Raw genomic sequence first — 19,734 nt, 5'->3', positions numbered from 1 at the left:
CTATGGACGCTGGCGTCTTCTCACTGTGATTTTCACAGTGAGAAGCACGCAAGTGCCTCTAGCGGCTGTCAATGAGACAGCCACTAGAGGCTGGAATAACCCTAATATAAACATAGCAGTTTCTCTGAAACTGCTATGTTTATAGAAAAAAGGGTTAATCCTAGCTGGACCTGGCACCCAGACCACTTCATTAAGCTGGTCCTTTAAAGGAGATTTATTACTGGAGCAGGTTACTAAATTCTACTTACATTTTTGAACTCAGTGATACGTGTACTGTTTCTGTTTTAGTTATTTGTGTGTGTAATTCTATAGAAATTGCATACCTTGTAATATGAGAGCAGTTTGCCAGACGATGCAGACTACACCATTGAACATTTTTGTTTTGCTTTTTGAGAAAAAGTGCAGTTAGAAAAGTCTAAAGAATAAAATATCATGCACTTCAGGGGGCAAGTAATGGAAAGTATGGGAAGGTTCAATTACAGTCTCACCATCAAATTCCCATTTGTTTTTAAAATGCCTAAATGTGTATTAAATCTCCAAGGCCAAAACTACTTTTGCGCTTTTTAAAATGTATTTTTAATCTACACTTTTGGATAGCAGTTTTGATGGCAAATGTATAGATTGTGGGAAAAAGACCCAGGAGGAGCCGAGGAAGGACAGGAGATGGGTGTTACAGAAGGGACGTGCGGTGTTGGGTTTTAATAATCCAATACCAAAACATGAACTCTTAAAATCCATTTATACGGCATTACACACACTCCTTACAAAGAAAGGTGAGATTATAATCACTCTTAACTGGGGGCTGCAGCATGTTAGCCTGTCAAAATATTGCCTGTACCTTGTGAAGGGAGATGCACTGAATTATTTACAATGTAATTGAGATTTAAAAGCTAGGAAGTGGGGGAAATAAAATGAAGGTAGGGCATGTTTTAATTTGTTTATGTGCTAAATTAAAAGTCCTGTGATTTGTTTATGCCCCTGTACTATAAGCAGAGCTCCTCCTTCACAGTAAGAGTATAAACTAGGTTTTCTATGCAAATATAACAATAGATCTGAATTTTCATGGTTTACTTCTCTACTAGAGCTCTGGGTCACGTAGCTGTTTTACATGGAAACGGCACATAGAACTCAAAGGAAGGCTCTCACCAGCCTCGCCTCGCCTCCCCTCCACCCACCTCTGTGATTTTTGGGTGGATCTGATGTTTTTCCCACATCATGATGATGACGACGAGCAGGGTTCAGTTTAAACTCGTTTGTGCATGTAAAGATACATATTTGTTTTACACCCCTCTGGCATCACCAATGCTTTCATGTTTACTATTCTTAATAAAAGCAAAAATAAAAATGAAAGGTAAATGTCACGTTAAAGAACCAAAGTCAACTATTGCTTGGAATGTTTTCAAAGGTCCTCAATCCATTTTTCTAGGTGGCAGGTGTTGCTCAATTGCCAAAAGATACAAGTTACTCTTTTCAATTGAAATGAAAGGGTTGTTCAGAATGATGTGAGGTGTCTTCTGCAGTATCTGGAGGGTTAAATGTTGTTTGCCCCCCTAATCCTCAGAGAAGCATGTTAACTAAAGCTGGAGACAGGTAACAGTAAGAGTTCCAGTAATAGAATACTCAGCAGAACACAAAGCAAATTCTGACCTACTCCGGAACGTCTGACCTGCTGCTAAATTCTGTATCTGCGTTTGGGCTTTCTAACTACCAACTGACCTTTTGTGTTTGGTTACTGGTCTTTTTACACGGGATTCTGTGAAAAGGAAGGAGGAGAGATTATTTCCTATTTGCGTAGTCAACGTATTGACCAGATATACATCAAACAGATCATTACTTTAGTGCTCAGAGTGATACTTTACCTTGAGGTCAAAAGTACCATAAAATCTGATTTAATGCTTCGGGAAGTATGAAAACAATGACCCCTCACAGCTCAGCTTTCGTTTATCTTTTCTTTGTACTTGCAAACAGAACATGATCTAAATATAATTTGATTTATTTTACTATACAGCATATTAGAAATTGATTTATTGCTTTTGTTGTCTGGATGGCAACAAAATGTTCTAATAGATAATAGTGAGGAGCATTGTGGCCATTTCACTCATTCACAGCTTTTGAGTTAAGGAGCGAGGATCCTCCTACTGGCCAAACTCTGCTAGTGATGGGTTAATATAAAATTCAATATACACCTTGCTAACAGTGTAGAACCTATGTTTTAGATTTGCTGTTAAGTAGAATTTTCAGTTTCTCGGGGCACCATAAACACCAGGCGATCTTGTGACATGCCACCACATCCTGCAAGATGTAGCTGTAACTACAAGTCAATGTGTGACAAACGCTCCTTCCCAGGTACGTTGGCAACAGACTCCTAGAGGAGCCTGCTGGCTAGCCTCCCACCCAAGGACTGTGGGCTATGTATAATACATGTTAAATGGCTTGGTTCGTGTAATTTCCCTATACCGTTCGGGAACCAAACAACTGCACAAACCAGGGACCACCCATGTGCTTGTTAAGCCCAACTGACACCTTGTAGCGATTTACATCTCAGTGTTCTAATTGTTTGTCTGGGTGGCCGCGTTCATATGAATGACCACGAGGTGGCGGCCATCTTGTTCCCGCGAACGCAGGCAGCGCTGCTTGAGCGTCGAGCTCCTGGAACTAAAATCGGACACTGTAACTCTTGAACACCGTTGGACTTTCATAATCGCCTACGTCCGTTTCTGTACGCCTGTAAGGGCACTGTTCAGTGAAATCGTTCGCATGGATGTGAACAAGCTACACATTGTAATTATGGATTATGTTCGATATTTTATTCACTTTGGTACTCCCGAAAGAGACCAACCGCTAACACTGATTTCATGGAACCTTGGGCAGGAGCCTCGTGTGCGGTTGGTCCAAACTTTGCTCTGGTGGGGTTTCGGCTGTGTTCGTGAGATTGGAGCGCTATTTGGACAACTTGGGTTCTCAGATCCAGGCTATCCGGTGATGTATATGCTGTGGGGGTGCCTATGTGGGAATTATGTTTTTCATATTTTATACTTTTATGCCGATTCACTGTGACATTGTACTTTCTGGACATATTGTAGGTGTGGTTATGGGTGTGTTGTGGGTGTGTTCAATGTACTCAGATTTTGTATATAAGCAGGCCATCTGGGCAGTTTAAAGCATTCCAGTTATAATCCCAGAACTATGTGTCGTCTGGTTACTGTGAGGGGAAAGGGCTATTCCAGCTTGTTCCAGCTCTTGGAGGATTTGGCGGGAGGGAATAGAGCTAGTCTCCTGTCCCAGCTAGGAAGCAGTCCTTGGCGGAGGTACCCAGCTGGGGTTCAGGGAGCTCCGTTACACAATGAACTCCAGGGCATTAATTATTTCTGCTATTATAATTTTACTGCAGTTTATTATAAAAACACAAACTGTTTTATTTTGGAGTTTATTTTACCCGGAATGTTAAGCTGTGCTCAACCACAGATCAACAAGCTTATGGGCATTTCAACAACCCCTGACACTACAAGGGTTAATGTACCATTTGCACAGACCGTTCTAGCACGGATACAGGCACATGTTTTAATTTGAAAAAAGCAAAAAGAAACAATCAATTGCTTCAACCAGGAGTAGATACCAACACCTAAAATATTCATGGCATATATGTATAGGTATAGATATCCTATATTAGATGGATTTAATTCTAGCAGAGATGGATCTGCTAAACAGTGAGTTTGAAATCAAATTCAATCCCTAATAAACAGTTCTATAGCATGCAGCCTTATACAGCATGAGTCGGCAGGGGAAACACACACAAACAAATGTATCTAAATGCATATACACTGTATCAGTAAGTGCAGGGGATGTCAGCAATCAGTCCAGTAATGTCTCTTGGTTTACCAGTTATTTAGTGGATACACACTTTTTTCAGACCATAACCTCTACCTTCCTACATAGGCGTGCGCATGGGGTGTGCCGGGTGTGCCTGGGCACACCCTAATCCCCGCGGCACGCCTATGTATTGTGCCTGGCAGGGGAGATCTCAGGATCCCCCCTGCCGGCTTATGCAGAGCCGGCGCTATCCGAGCGCCGGCTCTGCTCTCAGCCTCCCCTCCCCGGCTCACATACAGGGAGGGAGGCAGGAGAGGACCGCGGAGCTATTGCCAGCAGCTCCGCCGGGTTCCTCTCGCGAGATCTCAGCGTTGCCGCGGCAACGCTCAGATCTCGCGTGAGTGAACTCTAGCCCTGCGGGGCTAGAGTTCACTCTCCTCTGGACCACCAGGGAAGGATGGCAGCAGCAGCAGGATCCCCCCTCCCAGGCATAAGGTAAGAAGGGAGGGGGGATAACTGATCTGCCTCCACCTCCACTGGACCACCAGGGACAAGGAACAAGAATCCCCCCTCCCCACATAAAGTAAGAAGGGAGGGGGGATATTAAATAATGTACCCCCACCTCCACCCCCCACAATCACCCACACACATACACAGCACACACACACACACACACACACACACACAGCACACACACACACACATACACAGCACACACACACACACATACACAGCACACACACACACATACACAGCACACACACACACATACACAGCACCCACACACATACACAGCACCCACAGACATACACAGCACACCCACAGACATACACAGCACACCCACAGACATACACAGCACACCCACACACATACACAGCACACCCACAGACATACACAGCACCCACACACATACAGCACCCACACACGCATACAGCACCCACACACGCATACAGCACCCACACACGCATACAGCACCCACACACACATACAGCACCCACACACACATACAGCACCCACACACACATACAGCACCCACACACACAGCACCCTCACAAACACAAACAGGACCCTAACACACACACACAAAACACTACCAGTACCCTCACACACAAACAGCACCCTGACACACAGTACATTCACAGCACCCTCACAAGCACGCACACACAAACACCCTCACCCACATAGTACACTACCAGCACACACACATCACACTAACCGCACCCACACACAGCACACACACAGCTTTGTGTGTGTGTATATATATATATATATATATATATATATATATATATATATACACACACGCCGCTTGTGCTTGAGGGTGCACACCCTAATGCAATAGGCTGCGCACGCCTATGCCTTCCTATGTGTTCCTTTATAAACATACATACAGTTTCAACAATTTACTAATTCAACAAACACTTGACATACATGGAAGTCGTGTCTCTTGATTTAATTTAATTGATTGTGTTTTGATAATTTTATTTGTGATAAGTCCATATGTATATATATATATATATATATCTCCCAAATAAATATTATAACCGTGTGAGGGAGTATATTCCTCCCTAGCTATTTAAAGGACCACTATAGGCACCCAGACGACTTCAGATCAATGAAGTGGTCTGAGTGCCAGGTACCCCTAGTTTTAACCCTGCAGCTGAAAACATAGCTTCAGAGAAACTGTTATGTTTACATGGAGGGTTAATCCAGCCTCTAGTGGCTGTCTCCCTGCCAACCGCTAGAGGCCGTTTCTACGATTCTCAGTGTGAAAATCGCATTGAACTCACGCTGGACGTCCATAGGAAAGCATTGAGTAATGCTTTCCTATGGGCGGTTTAAATGCGTGCAGCGAGACTGGCATAGAGGGAATGGAGAATAGGAGAGACTGGCATAGAGGGAATGGAGAATAGGAGAGACTGGCATAGAGGGAATGGAGAATAGGAGAGACTGGCATAGAGGGAATGGAGAATAGGAGAGACTGGCATAGAGGGAATGGAGAATAGGAGAGACTGGCATAGAGGGAATGGAGAATAGGAGAGACTGGCATAGAGGGAATGGAGAATACGAGAGACTGGCATAGAGGGAATGGAGAATACGAGAGACTGGCATAGAGGGAATGGAGAATACGAGAGACTGGCATAGAGGGAATGGAGAATACGAGAGACTGGCATAGAGGGAATGGAGAATACGAGAGACTGGCATAGAGGGAATGGAGAATACGAGAGACTGGCATAGAGGGAATGGAGAATACGAGAGACTGGCATAGAGGGAATGGAGAATAGGAGAGACCAGCATAGAGGGAATGGAGAATAGGAGAGAGCGGCATAGAGGGAATGGAGAGTAGGAGAGACTGGCATAGAGGGAATGGAGAATAGGAGAGACTGGCATACAGGGAATGGAGAATAGGAGAGACTGGCATAGAGGGAATGGAGAATAGGAGAGACTGGCATAGAGGGAATGGAGGATAGGAGCGACTGGCATAGAGGGAATGGAGAATAGGAGAGACTGGCATAGAGGGAATAGAGAATAGGAGAGAGCGGCATAGAGGGAATGGAGAATAGGAGAGACTGGCATAGAGGGAATGGAGAATAGGAGAGACCGGCATAGAGGGAATGGAGAATAGGAGAGACTGGCATAGAGGGAATGGAGAATAGGAGAGACCGGCATAGAGGGAATGGAGAATAGGAGAGACCGGCATAGAGGGAATGGAGAATAGGAGAGACCGGCATAGAGGGAATGGAGAATAGGCGAGAGCGGCATAGAGGGAATGGAGAATAGGAGAGAGCGGCATAGAGGGGATGGAGAATAGGAGAGAGTGGCATAGAGGGAATGGAGAGTAGGAGAGAGCGGCATAGAGAGAATAGAGAGTAGGAGAGAGCGGCATAGAGGGAATAGAGAATAGGAGAGACTGGCATAGAGGGAATAGAGAGTAGGAGAGACTGGCATAGAGGGAATAGAGAGTAGGAGAGACCGGCATAGAGGGAATAGAGAATAGGAGAGAGCGGCATAGAGGGAATAGAGAATAGGAGAGAGCGGCATAGAGGGAATAGAGAATAGGCGAGACTGGCATAGAGAGAATAGAGAATAGGAGAGAGCGGCATAGAGGGAATGGAGAATAGGAGAGACTGGCATACAGGGAATGGAGAGTAGGAGAGACCGGCATAGAGGGAATGGAGAATAGGAGAGACCGGCATAGAGGGAATGGAGAATAGGAGAGACCGGCATAGAGGGAATGGAGAATAGGAGAGACCGGCATAGAGGGAGTGGAGAATAGGAGAGACCGGCATAGAGGGAATGGAGAATAGGAGAGACCGGCATAGAGGGAATGGAGAATAGGAGAGACCGGCATAGAGGGAATGGAGAATAGGAGAGACCGGCATAGAGGGAATGGAGAATAGGAGAGACCGGCATAGAGGGAATGGAGAATAGGAGAGACTGTCATAGAGGGAGAGGAGGAAAACAGGAAACTGGTAAACATGGATGTGGTTGGATGAGCACTATGCTCAATAAGTATAATGGCAATGAAGTTATAGGAGACAGAAGCACTGCCTAGGTATAGCATGCATTACCTTTTTTAGTACACAAAGCAGAATCATCCAAATCTTAATACTAGTTATACCTTTATCTTCCTTTAAGCCTGGTGTGAAACTACATTTTGTGGAGATGGGAAGTGGACCTGCTATATGCCTATGTCATGGCTTCCCGGAGAGCTGGTATTCCTGGAGGTATCAGGTGAATATAGCAAAGTACATTCAATATTATAATGGGCTATCTCAGATGCAAGAAATGTGATACTTCTTTCATTGTAACTCTTATTGCGTCCAGCAACAAATATCAAAAACAGCAAACAATGATAATGCAGTAAAAAAAAAACAAAAAACATTGGTTTGTGTACAGATCCCTGCTCTTCTTTTTGTGTATAGATCCCTGCCCTGACACTGTGTAACCTTTCATTTTGGGTATAGATCTCTGCCCTGACACTGTGTAACCTTTCATTTTGGGTATAGATCTCTGCCCTGACACTGAGTAACCTTTCATTTTGTGTATACAGTAGATCCTTGCCCTGACACTGAGTAACCTTTCATTTTGTGTATACAGTAGATCCCTGACGCTTTGTAACCTTTCATTCTGTGTATACAGTAGATCCCTGCCCTGACACTGAGTAACCTTTCATTTTGTGTATACAGTAGATCCCTGCCCTGACACTGAGTAACCTTTCATTTTGTGTATACAGTAGATCCCTGCCCTGACACTGAGTAACCTTTCATTTTGTGTATACAGTAGATCCCTGACGCTTTGTAACCTTTCATTCTGTGTATACAGTAGATCCCTGCCCTGACACTGAGTAACCTTTCATTCTGTGTATACAGTAGATCCCTGCCCTGACACTGAGTAACCTTTCATTCTGTGTATACAGTAGATCCCTGCCCTGACACTGAGTAACCTTTCATTCTGTGTATACAGTAGATCCCTACCCTGACGCTTTGTAACCTTTCATTTTGTGTATACAGTAGATCCCTGCCCTGACACTCCGTAACCTTTCATTTTGTGTATACAGTAGATCCCTGCCCTGACACTGTGTAACCTTTCATTTTGTGTATACAGTAGATCCCTGCCCTGACACTGAGTAACCTTTCATTTTGTGTATACAGTAGATCCCTGACGCTTTGTAACCTTTCATTCTGTGTATACAGTAGATCCCTGCCCTGACACCTTTCATTTTGTGTATACAGTAGATCTCTGCCCTGACACTGAGTACCTTTCATTTTGTGTATACAGTAGATCTCTGCCCTGACACTGTGTAACCTTTCATTTTGTGTATACAGTAGATCTCTGCCCTGACACTGAGTACCTTTCATTCTGTGTATACAGTAGATCCCTGCCCTGACACTGAGTAACCTTTCATTTTGTGTATACAGTAGATCCCTGCCCTGACACTGAGTAACCTTTCATTTTGTGTATACAGTAGATCCCTGACGCTTTGTAGCCTTTCATTCTGTGTATACAGTAGATCCCTGCCCTGACACTGAGTAACCTTTCATTTTGTGTATACAGTAGATCCCTGCCCTGACACTGAGTAACCTTTCATTTTGTGTATACAGTAGATCCCTGCCCTGACACTGAGTAACCTTTCATTTTGTGTATACAGTAGATCCCTGCCCTGACACTGAGTAACCTTTCATTTTGTGTATACAGTAGATCCCTGCCCTGACACTGAGTAACCTTTCTTTTTGTGTTTAAATCACTGCCCTGACATTGAATAACCTTTCTTTTTGTGTATAGATCCCTGCCCTGACATTGAATAACCTTTCTTTTTGTGTATAGATCCCTGCCCTGACACTGAGTAACCTTTCTTTTTGTGTATAGATCCCTGCCCTGATGTTAACATACCTTTGTTTTGTGTTTAAATCACTGCCCTGACATTGAATAACCTTTCTTTTTGTGTATAGATCCCTGCCCTGACATTGAATAACCTTTCTTTTTGTGTATAGATCCCTGCCCTGGCAGACGGGGGTTATAGAGTTCTTGCCTTGGATATGAAAGGTTATGGGGACTCCTCTGCCCCTGCTGGTAAGTTTATGGATATGGTGAAAATGCACATTTCATAAGACATTTCTATATTTAGCAGTCTTTAGTTAATAAATAACACTGTACTATAGGTTTAGATGATTGTTATACTGATAGAAATTCAAAGTGCAAAGTCATTAATTTTCTAAGCAGATAATATTTTGTCAGGTTGAGAACTATATGGAAATTTGCACCTGTCCTGCATTTAAAAACTTGGTGTCACTTTTTACAAGGTTAAATCTGTCCTTTCTCACAACACTGACCAGTGTCTTTTATCATGCGTTTAGCCTAGGTAAAGGCTATATTAAATTATATTATTTAATAAATGCTGTTGCTGACAGTTTTGCTACATCAAAAAATTAGATTTAATAATTGCTGATGTTAGAGTTGCCAAATCACTCTTTTTATGCAGGACCATCATGATTTCTACATTTTGTCAGGCAGGGTTTGAGAGTGCTGCCCGACTGTATGTGGAATTCTTGAGCTCATGATGTGAAATTGAGTCCAGGACCACTCCAGTCACCATAAACACTACAGTGTTTTTCAACAACTTCCTTGGGTCTCCCTGCTTCCAATATATTTTGCAACCTTTCCTGCAGGCTACAGTGGTTATGGTGCTTGAAGTGTTCCTTCGAGTGGATCATGTTTGAGACCTCAAAGTAATCGACATGATTACTTTTCATTTGATTTCACCTTGGAAGCTTGGGAATTCCACACACTGATAGGCGAAGCTTCCAAACACTGCTAGACCGAATGCAGAAATTATGGAAAGAAATGTACATATTAGGTCAAAATTTCCAACTCGAAGAAAATATAATGTTGGCAGCTCAGCTGACTTGGCCTTAAATTTGCAATTCCATGATGATTTCTTGATAATGCACCATAATCCTGTTGATCCGACAACTGTAACTGAAGTTACTCGTCACCTGTACATTTTCTTTTACTAATACGACTGTTTTCAACTGTCGCCAGCAATTCACATTTAATAAAATATTATACTTGAATACCAGGTTATGTAATGCAGTATAAGGTTCCACTTCACTGACTTCGAAATCTGCTTCAAAGTTTCTGTTTGTTTACATCTAGAATTCTAATCTTAGCCAGAACATTCTGCATACTGTAAGATCAATCCACTGAATTGTACCGGTTTCATTGGTCCATAATGAGATCAGGGCCGGACTGGGACACAAATTCAGCCCGGGCAATTAAAGGCAGAGCAGCCCACTATTAGGGGCGGGGCCAGAAAGGGGGCATGTCATGTCACCACCATTGACACGCACACCCCTTTCCCCCCCACCAAATGAGTATGTTAATGTGACGCTCCTCCAGAGCATCCAGTGCTCCTGGCTAAAATAAATGCCATGATTTTTTTTTTGTGCTGCGTTTGCTGGCGATTTGTCTCTGGTGTCCTCAATAGTGGGATACCAGAGATCAAAACAGGAACCGGACTGTTAAAGAGTGTTGTGCATGTGTGGGGATGTTCCTTGTGTTGTTGTATATGTTTGGACGTTGCATGTGTGTAGAGCAATTGTGTGTGTGAAGGGGTCTGTTTGTGGCATACTGCATGTGGCTAGGGGCTGTAGTGTGTGTGTCTCTGGGTTGTAAAGTATGTGTGTTTGTGTGTGTGTGTATTTATATAGGGCCTGTGGAGTGTGTGCATGTAAGGAGCTGTACTGTGTGTTTGTGAGTGTATCTAGGGGCTCTAGTGTGTGTATGCATATAGGAGCTGCAGAGCACATGTGTATAGGGGGGATAATATATGCATAGGTGGTGTAGTGTGTACAAGGGGTGCAGAATATGTATTTATAGGGGATATAAATTAGTGTGGGTGCATGCAGGGGGTGTAATGTGTGTGTTTATAGGGGTATAACGTATGAGAGTGCATGGAGTGAAGTGTAGGTTTATGGGATATAGTGTGTGTATGTGAGTGTCAGGGGAATAGTGTGTATATAAGGGGTATAGAGTGTGTGTAGTGTGTTTGTGTGTAAGTGCAGGAGGTGCAGTGTGGATATATGGGTATAGAGTGTGTATTGTGTGTTAATGCAGGGGCTGTAGTGTGTATGTAGGGGTATTGAGTGTATGCAGTGTGTTTGTGTGTTAGTGCAGGGGCTGTAGTGTGTATGTGTGTTAGTGCAGGGGGCGCTGTGTGTGTAGTGTGTTAGTGCAGGGGAGCAGTATGTTTGTGTGTTAGTGCAGTGTGTGTTAGTGCAGGGGAGCAGTATGTTTGTGTGTTAGTGCAGTGTGTGTTAGTGCAGTGTGTGTTAGTGCAGTGTGTGTTAGTGCAGTGTGTGTTAGTGTGTTAGTGCAGTGTGTGTTTGTGTGTTAGTGCAGGGGAGCAGTATGTTTGTGTGTTAGTGCAGTGTGTGTTAGTGCAGTGTGTGTGTGTTAGTGCAGGGGAGCAGAATGTGTGAGTGTTTGTATGTGTGTAATGTGTTTGTGTGTGTATATGGCCTTAAATTATTATTATTAAAAAGTAAAAAAAAAAAAAAAAAATTCCATTTACTCCCCCTTTTAACTTTGCAGGGGGGGAGGGAGCATTCACATACCTGGTCCAGTGAGGGGGGGCTACGCCACACACACATCCCTGGCGGTCCAGCGGCAGGTAATTCAGTCTGTACCCCGCAGGGTACAGACAAGGTCTCCCTCTCGCGAGCGCTGTTTTTTTCAGAGCGTTGCCGTGGGTTACCATGGCAACGCTCTGATAATCTCGGAGCTCGCGAGAAGAGAAAGGAAGCTCACTTCCCGATCTCCCCTCCGGCCCATGATGGGATAGAACTCCATCTTGGGGCCAGTGCTGCTGCGCATGTGCCGGCAGGGGAGATCTCTTGATCTTTCCTGCTGGCCTCGGCCCATGGCCATCGCGGCCCACCGGGCATTTGCCCGGTTTGCCTGATGGCCAGTCCGGGCCTGAATGAGATGCTCTATAAAAAAAAAAAAAAAAAAAAAAGCAAATACATTTGAAACGTCCAAACTTAATACATTCATAATCACTACAAAACTTTCTACTGTTGCATATTGTAAAAGGAGAGTCACAGTCACCTTTCCATGTTTGTTATGGTTAAGCTCAGAGACTGTATACCTGCCGGAAGGAAGGAAGTAGGGCCCTGATGAGTGTCAAGGCCACAGTCCTGCATGAAACACAGAGCATCCACAAGTACATCACAAAGATAGCTTCCAAAGATGAACTGCTAAGGGAATGCCTGAGACTTCCACAGATCGAGGATGCAGAAAAAGGTTCCTTGGCAAGACAAAACTCTCCATGGGGTGTACCACTGGCAGATAGTGGATGTGGCTCACATGCCAAAATCCTACTAGTGTTTGGAAAAGGCAGGACTGAAAGACAGCACTGAAGCACTAATCCTAGCAGCACAGGAGCAGGCACTCAGCACCAGATCAATAGAATCTGGACTCTACCACACCAGGCAAGACCCAAGGTGCAGACTATGCAAAGAGGCCTCAGAGACAGTCCAGCACCTAGTAGCCGGATGCAAGATGTGAACAGGAACAGCATACACGGAGAGACACAACCAAGTTGTTGGGATTGTGTACCGAAACATCTGCACAGATGGGAGATACCGCCAAGGCTAGTTGAGAATGACCGGGCTAAGATCCTGTGGGACTTCAAGATCCAGACAGACAAGCAAGTGCTGGCCAACCAACCAGACATCGTGGTGGTAGAAAAGGAATGAAAGACTGCAGTTGTGGTGGATGTGGCAATACCCAGTGACTATAACATCAGGAAGAAGGAACATGAGAAGGTGGACAAATACCAAGGACTGAAAGAAGAACTAGAAAGTATGTGCAAAGTGAAGGAAGTAGTAGTCCCCGTTGTGAAAGAAGCACTCGGGCTGTGACTCCCAAGCTGGGGGAGTGGCTTCAACAGATTCCAGGTGGGACATCTGAGATCCCTGTCCAGAAGAGTGCAGTTCTAGGAACAGCTAAGATACTGTGCAGAACCCTCAAACTCCCAGGCCTCTGGTAGAGGACCCAAAAATGAGTAATAAACATACCACGCAGGAGGGATGAGAAAATAATTTTTCATATATATATATATATATATATATATATATATATATATATATATATATATATATATATATATATATATAATGCATAACAAAATGCATAAAACAAGTAATGGCTACATGCATTTTTGGGTTTCTAAATCTTGTCTTCACATTAGAGGTCTAGTTTAATTGGGTATCGCACATAGACACTTCCAATAAGTTAATATGGTTTTATAGCTTGTCAGGAGAAGGATAAATGCTGAAACTTTTTAAGCCAAATATTAACATGTATTTTGGTTCTGTTATAGAAATAGAAGAATATTCTCAAGAAGAACTCTGCAAGGTATCAAATTTAAAACTTGACGTTTTGGTTTGCTAACACTGACATACGGGTATATATAAATAATAATGCACTATTTCTTTCTTTCCAGGGCTTGGTGGTGTTTCTTGATAAGCTGGTAAGTAAAGGAATCATTTTGTAAGTTCTGTTTATTGCCTGAGCAGTCTGTGATTTTGTAGAGCACACGTTGCCAAAGGTAGCCCTGCAGCTGTTGCAGAACTTCAACACCAATTATTCTGCGCCAACCTAAAAGCCTTGTGGAAGTGATGGTTCTGTATCAGTTTTGGTTCCACCTGTTGCCCTGGCATGCCTGCTATAAAGCCTCTGAACGGAGATTTCACCTCCGTTTCTTTCTTTTTGTTCTTCAGTCTTTTTCATCATTTGTATTCCATTTTGCAATGGGCTTTTGTTGTTCCTTTGCTTTTTCAGCAATATGTTTTGGTTTTTGTTCAGTCCACACATTATCTCGTTCTTGTCTGTTTGTGAAAAGATGAAGAGGGAAGCTCTGTAGGCGGCCTTTGTAGGTATTATATGCGGGGAGAAAGGTATACTCTGTGCTAAGACAGGCAGAAATATTCCGATTTTTATTTTTTCCTTACTCACTGAATTTATTGTGTGCTTTAGAAAGAAGAGTCAGAATGGTGGCTATTACAGAAGCAGCAGTAATAAAACTAGAGAAAGAAAATACAAACATAAAATGATCTGCTCATATATTTCCAATTCCCTTCAAGACAAACTACATCGGTTTCTTCTTAGAAGGCAATCCTTTTTTTTTTTTTTTTACTTCAGTAAAAAGTGCATTTTTCCCAATAAATACTCTCTAAATTGGCTTATACATTCATGTTACTGTAGACAAATTTGCTAAATTTCATTGGGAACGTCCCTAAACTACCTCCCATATCTATTCTTCCCCTCTTAATTCTGTAAGACATCCATAGTTGTTTTCAGCAAAGGAACAATGTAAATTTATGAAGAATGATAGTCTGATGTATTATATATATTTTGCAAAAGAATACAAAGTAGAATAAACAGCGATTGCAGCTTCTTAGTTCATTTTGAAGTAAGACCAATCACTTGGGTTGGGGTGGGGAAAAAACATAGATATTAAATCTATTGAATGGTGACACCTCATGTTCTTCATCCTCATTGCCATTATCTTCTTCCTGTCATGCCAAGATCACCTTGCTGCTTTTGAGCATGTGCAAAAGTACATAATTTGAGTCTATGGAAGAGTCTGAACATCCACATATTTTTTATAGTCCCTACTCTTTATCTTTTGATTGTGCTGGATTTCAGAGAAATAATTTTCAGACAATTTTTCACATAGATGTTATCTGTGGAGGCCACCCTGTTAGGAAGAGTTTTCTCCTCCAGAGATGTTCTTTTCCCCCTAGTGTGAGTGATGCTGTAGTAATTTCCTAATAAGTGTAATCCAAAGCAAGTAGAGCAGGTATAGCTCTTAACCCCTTAAGGACACATGACATGTGTGACATGTCATGATTCCCTTTTATTCCAGAAGTTTGGTCCTTAAGGGGTTAAAGGACTACTATAGTGCCGGAAAACATACTCGTTTTCCTGGCTCTATAGGGTCCTTGGGTCACCCTCACCCTCTGGGTCCCTCTCCCGCCGGGCTCTAAGGTGAGGAAGGGGTTAAATTCCTACCTTTTTCCATCGGCTGAATGCGAATGCGTGGCGCATGCGCATTCAGCCAACCTCATAGGAAAGCATTCTCAATGCTTTCCTATGGACGCTGGCGTCTTCTCACTGTGAAAATCACAGTGAGAAGCGCAGAAGCACCTCTAGCGGCTGTCAATGAGACAGCCACTAGAGGCTGGATTAACCCATTTGTAAACATAGCAGTTTCTCTGAAACTGCTATGTTTACAGCAGGCAGGGTTAACCCTGGATGGACCTGGCACCCAGACCACTTCATTAAGCTGAAGTGGTCTGGGTGCCTATAGTGGTCCTTTAACAGAGCAAGTGATTATAGCAATCCAAAGAACAGGGATATAGCTGGTATTGCTTTCTCCCACACACATGAGACGAGGCTCTATGTTGGGGATAAACTGGTTTATTGGGAGCCACACACGGTCTTGTATGTAACTCCCCATGCAAGGGGTTTCCTAAAACATATTCCAGGGGCATTCCCCGCTGGACCTGAGAGGAGATTGTTACAAAGTACACATCTAAATTACATTATCTCTCAGGTTCAGAACATATCATGCATTACACCCCAAAACATACATTTCACAATCAGGTACCCTCTCAAATCCTATATCCCTGGATAGCCTGGATCTGAGCACCCAACATATCCTGAAAACGCTCAGATTTCGCAAACGCAGCTGAAACGCCACCGGGGTCGAGTTTAGACCGACCACACACAAGGCCTCTGCCCAAAACAGTTCCAGGAAATTAGGCTGAGCGGTCTGTCTTTTTTGGGGTGTACAAAATACAATAAAATACTGAATGTAATTGTTCGTGCATACGTGTCTTTGTGTCCTTTGTTCGGGAGTGTGCTCCCACCGAACGCATTTCAGTTCTGATGCATTTAACTGAACGCAGGTGGAGGTGAATGTTTCAGCGGTGTTTGGGCAGTCGAGTGTCCAATTTTGGATGCATACACTCGACAACCAAACACCGCTGCATATGTTCACGGCTAATATGGCCGTCGCCAAGTGTTCGCACATACGAAGCGCGACCACCCAGCTGACTGCTTAGAATGCTGTGGTTATTGCGGTTAAGGAGGTGCTGACAGAGGTTTAAAGGGTCAACGAGCAGCACACTTAGTATATGGGTGGTCTAACAGTTCGTGAGTTTATTCAGTATACGAACAAAATGAGCATAATCAATTCGGTGTACCCCATATACCGAACCAATAGGTGAAAGAAACAAAGTTTTAAAATCCAGGGACAGGGGGACTGTCATATTATCTTTACAAAAACGCTGGAGTAATACATCCTTTTTTTGTTTTAAGCCTGCCAACCAGCTCCATGCTGTGGAATCAGTTCCAGTATAGCAGCAATAACATAATTCCATAATCCCTATATTTTCTCTCAGTCCATGACTCTTGGAAGAGACAAATCCACTAGTTCCTCCATGGGAATATTAAGCATGCCATATTAACTAGTCATTGTACATTAGCCTAACAGAACAATTGTGAAAACACTTGGGAAGCTACTGCTATTGTTTTGGGAATATTTCAGTGATGCACAACTCAGGATTTAGCATTGTGTGCAAATCCAGCAACATTGTTAATTTATTTCTTCATAGTCCACGTCCCTTGTTCTCATCGATTCTTCCGAAGCTGAAAGGACAGCTAATCGTCAATTAAAGTAGGGGAATAAATGAATGCCAAGGAACAGTTAATAATAGTTTGAGCGAGATTGCTGCCCCCTGTAAGCATTTGGGGAGTTGATCAATTCTTATTAATTCAATTACAAATGTTATGAAATTATCTTGGCATCTCTGGAGTATTAGTGATACGACAAGGCGATAGTAAACAAGCCGTGTTCATTCACAGCACATTTCTGTAAATATTTTATAATATGCCGAATCCTGGCAGAATCCAATTACGCACAGTCCATAGAATAAAATTATCAAGTGAGATGGGAATAAAATATATAAAATTCTTGAACAAAAAAATTCATAGCAGTGAATCCTTTACATCCAGCTTTGTATAAATTATGGATATATCCTGAAGGCTTTAACAGCAAACATAGTGTTCAATTTATATTTAATCTGCTACTTGAAGCATTATGCATATACTTCACCTATTGTATGCATGTGTGGACTGGGCATGGATTTTGTTAATTATTATTTTTTTTGTTTTTGTTTATCCCACCTACTTTTTTTTTTTACAGATATAGTGTGAAAAGATGACATCTATTAATTTATGATGTTTTCAGTACAAAATATTATATACAAACATGTTTTTTTTGGAATATTTTCATTTTATTGCAATATACATCCAATGTAATGATTCTTCAGCAAGCCTATCTCTCTGAGCCACTAATTATTTAAAAGGTTTGAAGCTTGATTATAAAGTTAGCTAATTATCACATTGCACTGTGGTGACCTACATCATTCATGCATCAGGACAAAATTAAATAACAAACTGACCTCATACTTAGGAATGTTGCTAGACCCCAACCTATCCTTTAGCCTCAACATTGAAAAACTCTCATCAAGACTATACCCAAAACTAGATGCCCTGTACAGAAACAAATCCTGGCTAAGCCCCACAGTAAAGAAACTGATTGTACAGCAAATGGTAATGCCGGTCATAGAATATAGGGATGTAGTGTATGCACATACCACGCAAACCAACCTTAAAGCGGCACTGTCATGCCGAACTTACCTTTCCTCAATCTCTTCCTCTTCTCCCCCTCTCTCAGGATCTGTTATTCTTTTCTTCCTGTCTTCATTAGTTTTCTTTAAAATCATAAGACAAAGTAGGGACTCTTTTGTCTTATGGAGGATACCTCCGCTTGACCAGCTCTGACCAGCGGAGGAGCAAAGTGTGCTTCATTTCTGCTGGTCAGAGCAATTTTCCCATGATTCCTAGCTTTCCTCCCTGTTCCCACGATGCTTCCTGTCAGTATTGCCGAACGTCCTGTCACTTAGACAGAACGCCGGCAAAACTGCTGAATTGCATCCTAACAGAATGAGCACTGTTTCTCCATTCGTGTTAAGATGCAATTCGGTACTTTGTTCGGATCGCAATTTCATTCGAATTAATGAAATTCCGATCCTATTTGTGCTGTGGCTGCATCTTGCAGCCGCTTAGTAGATAACTCCCTAATTCCCATGGTATTAGGGAGCTATCTACTAAAAGGCTGAAAGACCTAAATTGGTCTTTCAGCCACATTTACTAATACTAAGTAAAGATTACTTAGTATTAGTAAATTCAGCCCCTACTCGCTATACCGCGAGTAGGGGCATGTCTATTCAACAGTGAGCAGACTATGGCTGCTCACTGTTTAAAAAAAAAATAAAAAATACTAACCGCCCCCCCCTGTGCCGGGTGGGTGGGGGCCCCCTAAATAACAATTTGGGGGGAGGACCTATTGTCCTCCCTCCCCCGCCCCCACCCATGGGCGACGGGTGGGGGCCCTAAATGACAATGAGGGGGGGGGGGCTACTGTCCTCCCCTCCCCCAGCCCCCACCTCTGCGCGGTGGGTGGGGGCTATAAATCACAATGGGGGGACCTATTGTCCACCCACCGCCCCCACCCCTGCGAGGTGGGTGGGGACCCTAAATAAGGATAAGGGGGGGGGGGGACCTACTGTCCTCCCCCTGGTCCCCCACCCCTGAGCGGAGGGTGGGAACCCTAAAAACCAGTAGGGGGGGGACCTACTCTCCTCCCCCCTGGCCCCCACCCCTGAGCCCTAAAAAACAAATAGGGGGCGGGGACATACTGTCTACCCCCCCCCCGGCCCTCACCCCTGAGCGGCGGGTGGGGGCCCTAAATAAAAAGTCACCCCCCCCCCCCCGGCCCTCACCCCTGAGCGGCGGGTGGGGGCCCTAAATAAAAAGTCACCCCCTCCCAATCAAGGTCCCAAGCCCCTAGTCAACCCCCACCAAAAAATAGGGGGGAATAAAATAGCTAACCTGTAAACAAAAATTAAACTTACCATTTGACGTATTCTTTTTTCTAAAATCTTCATTTTTCTGCCCCAAAAAAGGCCAAATAAAAAGCCATCATACCCGTCGAATTTAAAATAAAATAAAAAACCTGAGCGCAAAAAAAAAATCCTGACGAAAAAACTCGACGCTAAAAAAATTAATCCATATTCACCCATGGAGGGCTCCGCGCAGACTGAGCACTGTGATTGGTTAGATTCCAAGCCCACCAATCAGAGTGGTCTTTGTCATTTTACACGCTGTGTAAAATGACACAGAGCACTGTGATTGGATGGGTTTCAAGCCACCCAATCAGAGTGCTCTGTGTCATTTTACACAGCGTGGGAAAATTCTTTGTCATTTTACAGAGCGTGGGGAAATTCC

General features: G+C 43.3%; 1 protein-coding gene across 2 annotated transcripts in view; it reads left to right on the top strand.

The window, feature by feature from the left end:
- The window catches only part of EPHX2 (epoxide hydrolase 2), a 210,929-nt gene that overhangs the window by 127,227 nt on the left and 63,968 nt on the right, over positions 1-19,734 (top strand). For both annotated transcript variants that reach the window (XM_063441977.1, XM_063441976.1), the window contains 4 exons: positions 7,450-7,545; positions 9,306-9,384; positions 13,697-13,731; positions 13,820-13,846. In XM_063441977.1, the coding sequence (XP_063298047.1) occupies positions 7,450-7,545; positions 9,306-9,384; positions 13,697-13,731; positions 13,820-13,846 (237 nt within the window). The remainder of the gene's footprint in view (positions 1-7,449; positions 7,546-9,305; positions 9,385-13,696; positions 13,732-13,819; positions 13,847-19,734) is intronic.

This window comes from Pelobates fuscus, chromosome 2, assembly GCF_036172605.1.
Source record: "Pelobates fuscus isolate aPelFus1 chromosome 2, aPelFus1.pri, whole genome shotgun sequence".
In the NCBI taxonomy this organism is placed as follows: domain Eukaryota; kingdom Metazoa; phylum Chordata; class Amphibia; order Anura; family Pelobatidae; genus Pelobates; species Pelobates fuscus.
Note: the sequence above shows the minus strand (reverse complement) of the source record. Positions and strands in the feature narration are given on the sequence as shown.